General features: G+C 36.0%; 1 protein-coding gene across 1 annotated transcript in view; it reads left to right on the top strand.

The window, feature by feature from the left end:
• LOC110441462 overlaps nt 1-3,378 on the top strand; it is a gene marked incomplete at its 3' end in the record, with an annotated part of 33,988 nt that extends 30,610 nt beyond the window's left edge. The window contains exons 4-6 of the mRNA XM_021484616.1: nt 1,886-1,999; nt 2,344-2,460; nt 3,265-3,378. Of these exons, the coding sequence (XP_021340291.1) occupies nt 1,886-1,999; nt 2,344-2,460; nt 3,265-3,378 (345 nt within the window). The remainder of the gene's footprint in view (nt 1-1,885; nt 2,000-2,343; nt 2,461-3,264) is intronic.
• Between the last annotated feature and the right edge of the window lie 1,437 nt (nt 3,379-4,815).

The following is a 4,815-nucleotide window of genomic DNA, read 5'->3' as shown; positions in this document are numbered from 1 at the left end:
AGGCCGATAATACATCATAGGTTGGTTATATAGCCGGTACATCACTAGTTACAAAAGTATATACTCAACTCCTAAGACTGATGTACGCAAAGGCCGATAATACATCATAGGTTGGTTATATAGCCGGTACATCATTAGTTACAAGAGTATATACTCAACTCCTAAGACTGATATACTCATAGGCCGATAATACATCATAGGTTGGTTAAATAGCCGGTAAACCACTAGCCAAAAGAGTATATTTCTTACTTCCATTATCAGGTGTTGCATTATGTAAACAACATACACATTCCACCTTTTGTAAATTTTCGGTGGCGTGAGAAAAGGCACTAACATCTATAGTATCTTTTCATATTTGTATATTGAGTCAGTATTTATACATTAATCATTGTTGTACAGGTATGATGAAATTTTTCATGAGATGAAGTACAATGGCTCTAAATCCTTGTTTTTTGAGTATTGTACCTCCTATTGAGAACATATCGTAATGCTATGGGAACGTTCTGGACGTTTATTTACGTAAGTGTGACGTAGTCAGTCTGTGATGGTATCATCTTGTTTCTGGATTCCATATATATTATCCCAAGTATATTACAGAATGCACATATTGTACATGATGTAACAAGTGTATACAAATATTATGACGACAATCTTCCAGATATAAACATGATACCAAGATAAATAAACAATAGATAAACAGCTGTTAGTTGCACTGTTGTGTAGTCATAGCGACAACATTCAAACATAAAATGAAGTTTTAGAAAAATATAAGAATGGAGTTAAGCAACAGAAGTTCTGAATTCAGAAGAAGGTGTGGCGTGCGTTTTGTTGGAGTACATTCTTTACGTGTAGCAAATAGTTTCAAAAGCCCAGCATGTACGTATTATGTGGTCCGCTGGTGTGAACGGAACAACCTACATCCTAGCTGTTACAGTGTATGAGTAAGATATGTCAGAATGTATTGGGAATGTTTGAAAACTTTTTTAAATAAAGGGGAACTGATTAGCTCAACGCATCATTGACAAAAATATCAACAAACCATTCGGGAGCCAGGTTGAAATCGCTGGACTGTCTTTTTCATTTTCTCATCTTCCGTTATATTTTATTTTCATTATTTCTCCCACTTTTGAAATCAGATCAGATTAAAAGTTAACATCCTATTCGTTAGGCTGATTATGCTTTGCTGAGCCCAGGACGCTACGTGACTAAATGTAGATAGGATTACGGATACATAGTAAAAGCATTACTTTATATTTTTGTATATTGAAAGGTTCAGTAGTTGTTGGTGGGATCTTTATGAACACTGAGTCGTCTTTTGATACCCTATACATGACATGATAATTAAATCATTACTTACGTAGTTTACACACACGACAGAACAATCGTACGAGATTTTTCAATCACATTCGATTCCTGGAACTTATTACAGTTTTCTTAGTTACATATCTTCTTTTCCTTAATAACATTGTAGGATTCGTGTAATACCAGTCGCTTCCTTCGTTTTTAATTCTGATTTCGGCCTTGCGTGTTGACGCTGTGTATGCACATGTACGTTACATAACTGATTTGATATGTCAAACTAATCGTACATGTTTAAATGTGAACGGAGAAAGAATAGCCGTTATAACCCTATCCTAGGGGTGATAAAACTTAAACAATCGGTGTAAAATTATAGATACACTATACCAGCACTTCTTTCTCTATTGGATTGCTCGGGCACCTTGGCACGGGTTTCCAGATAGCGTCACGTATTGCTCCTGTGATTACTTTATTTGTTAGCAGTGTTTGGAATAATGAAGTTTCAGTTTACTTGCCATATAACAAAACTGTTTGGATACACATGTGATCCGTAACATTTCCTGTACGGTTTGAATATTTTGAGCAGGTTGTGACTACAAGGGCCAATGCAAAGACGCTAATTCAACATGGACAGAAAAGTGTATGACCTACAGATGTACGAATTTTGAAGTATATAACGAGTACACACTTATCGAGGGAGGTGAGTGTTTTATCCTGTTTAAATAAACATATAGCTAGAGGAGTAACACGGCAATATGAGTTAAACTCCCTTCGACGAATAGAAGTAGATGTCGCCACATTTTATCAACAATTACTCTATTTTACATACTTGTTGTGTCAATGAAGATTCAAATGATAAATGATTTATCAGTTAATGAATGCCAGACTTAATTTAAAAAAAAACACAATTAACAGTATGAACACTATAAACTTTCATACAGCGTCATGATATTACACAAAAACAAAACTGTTCTACTTTATCACTTGTGATCTATAACAAGCACACCGAGTCACGTAACGGTTCATTATCCTGGCTGATTCCAGGTTGTGAGGACCGGGAGGGTGTTTGTCATAAAGTGGGTGATCGTGTTAGCCTTGACTGTAACGTACTCGAGTGTCAGATCCACATCACGTGCTACCGGTTCATGCCAATCACTAAAGGTAAGTTCACATTAGTGTTGTTTGTGTCACCTCCTGCTGTTATCGATTTCTGTCAATTCAGACATCATATTTTGTTCTTGTAGGAGGGTGCTGTGATGTTCTTCTTGTTTTACTCGTGCAAAATATCCACAAGTCGTTTTTACCACTTGTCTGTATGAGATCAGTATTCAGTATTACTGACACTATTGCTCTACCTTATAGTTTATGATTATTTTATAGGTATGGGGTCACTAAGGGAATACATTAACCTTTCATCTGTAATTAAATGCAATGTCTCGAAATTCCAAACGGAAGGTCTATACAAATATTTTAATTTGTGCTTAACTGTTAAATACAAATCGTATTTCATATAGGGATATTTACATTTTCTCTGCATCCTTCCATTACAATGCATTGAGAGGGAAATGTTTTTGTGAGACGATAAAATTATTTGCTATTGTAACGCCATCAAAAGCTATTTTGACGTCCTTCTTCAATTTCATTGTTATCAGCACTCAATTTGCTGTTCAAAAGCATGTTCGAAATAACTAAAAAAAAGCATAACTACTCTATCAAAATGTAAATACAAAAAGTAAATATTTTAGCAAATATTGTTATAGTCCTTTAACACACATTTCTATAGCTGGCAAACTTACATAAGGCCCTGCCGAACAACAAAAGCAATGTGTGTTATTGCATGTGATATATTAATTAAGGTTATATGAAATATAAACAAAATGACAATGGAATTAAACGAAGCTTTCTTAATTGTTAATTAGTAGTAATTAATCCTTTCTCCTATTGATAAATCCACGTTTCGTACAGGTTGTCGTGCGCAAGGGGAGTGCAAACAGTTGAATTCATTCTGGCACGATGGCTGTTCGATGTTCCAATGTGTGGAGAAAGATAAAGAACCAAACTTCTACCTAATGGAGGATGGTAAATAAGCAGTTTTGTTTAGCTTTTTTGATAATTATTAAATTGATAATCAATTATTTCCTGTATTTTGGAAGGGCTACCAAGTTTGTTCAAATGAAAGACCTTAACCCACTTTCAGTGTCACATGGGTCAAATGTCTTAAAATCTTCAAACGACTTTTTCTCAACAACCAAAAGACCCAGGGTACTGATATTGGGCCTGTAAGCATGCTTGGCAGAAAGGGCTACAAAGTTTGTTCAAATGAATTACCTTGGCCCACTTTCAAGGTCACAGGGGTCAAATGTCTTAAAATCTTCAATCAACTTCTTATCAATAACCGAAAGACCCAGGGTACTGATATTGGGCCTGTAGCATGCTGGGATTTAGGGCTACTAAGTTTGTTTAAATGAATGACCTTAACCCACTTTCAAAGTCACAGGGGTCTAATGTCGTAAAATCTTCAAACGACTTCTCAATAACCGAAAGGCCCATGGTACTGAAATTAGCCCTGTAGCATGCTGGGATGAAGGGCTACCAAGTCTATTCAAATGAATGACCTTGGCCAACTTTCAAGGTCACAGGGGTTTAATGTCGTAAAATTTTCAAACAACTCCTCAATAAACAAAAGGTCCAGGGTAATGATATTGGGCCTGTAGTATGCTGGGATTTAGGGCTACCAAGCTTGTTCAAATAGGGATCAAATGTCTTAAAGTTTTCAAATGACTTCTCAATAACCAAAAGGCCCAGGGTTCAGATATTGTGTCTGTAGTATGTTAGGATTTAGGACTACCAAGTGTGTTCAAATGAATGACATTGGCCCACTTTCAAGGTCACAGGGGTCAAATATGTTCAAAAACCTTTAAAAGAACTTCTTTTGAATAACCAAGAGGCCTAGGATGATGATATTTGGCTAGTAGCATGCTGGGATAAAGCTCTACAAAGTTTGTTCAAATCAATGACCTTGACATATATTCAAGTCACAGGGGTCAAATATGTTAAAAATCTTTAAACGGCTTCTTCTTAATAAGCAAAAGGTCAAGGGTGCTGATACTTGGCCATAAACATGCTGGGATGAAGGACTACCAAGTGAATGACCTTCGCCCATATTCAATGTCACAGTGGTCAATATATGTTTAAATCTTTAAATGATTTGTTCTGTATAACCAAAAGGATCAGAAGGATCAAAATGATATTTTGCCAGAAGCATGCTGGGTCGGAAGACTATACATTCTGTTCAACCTAATGTCCTTGTTCGACATTCAAGGTCACAGGCATCATATGTTTAGATCTTTTAATAGGTTCTTATGAATCAAACACTGATATTCTGCCTGTAGCTGTATTTTAGTCCACTTTTAAGACTTCAAGATTGAGATTAATACCAGGTGAGCGATGCAGGCCTATTGGACATCTTCTTATCTTGCCTTTAAGTCTCACCTTTCAGTGATACAATTTTGTCTT

Source organism: Mizuhopecten yessoensis, unplaced genomic scaffold (genome assembly GCF_002113885.1).
Source record: "Mizuhopecten yessoensis strain PY_sf001 unplaced genomic scaffold, ASM211388v2 scaffold715975, whole genome shotgun sequence".
In the NCBI taxonomy this organism is placed as follows: domain Eukaryota; kingdom Metazoa; phylum Mollusca; class Bivalvia; order Pectinida; family Pectinidae; genus Mizuhopecten; species Mizuhopecten yessoensis.
Note: the sequence above shows the minus strand (reverse complement) of the source record. Positions and strands in the feature narration are given on the sequence as shown.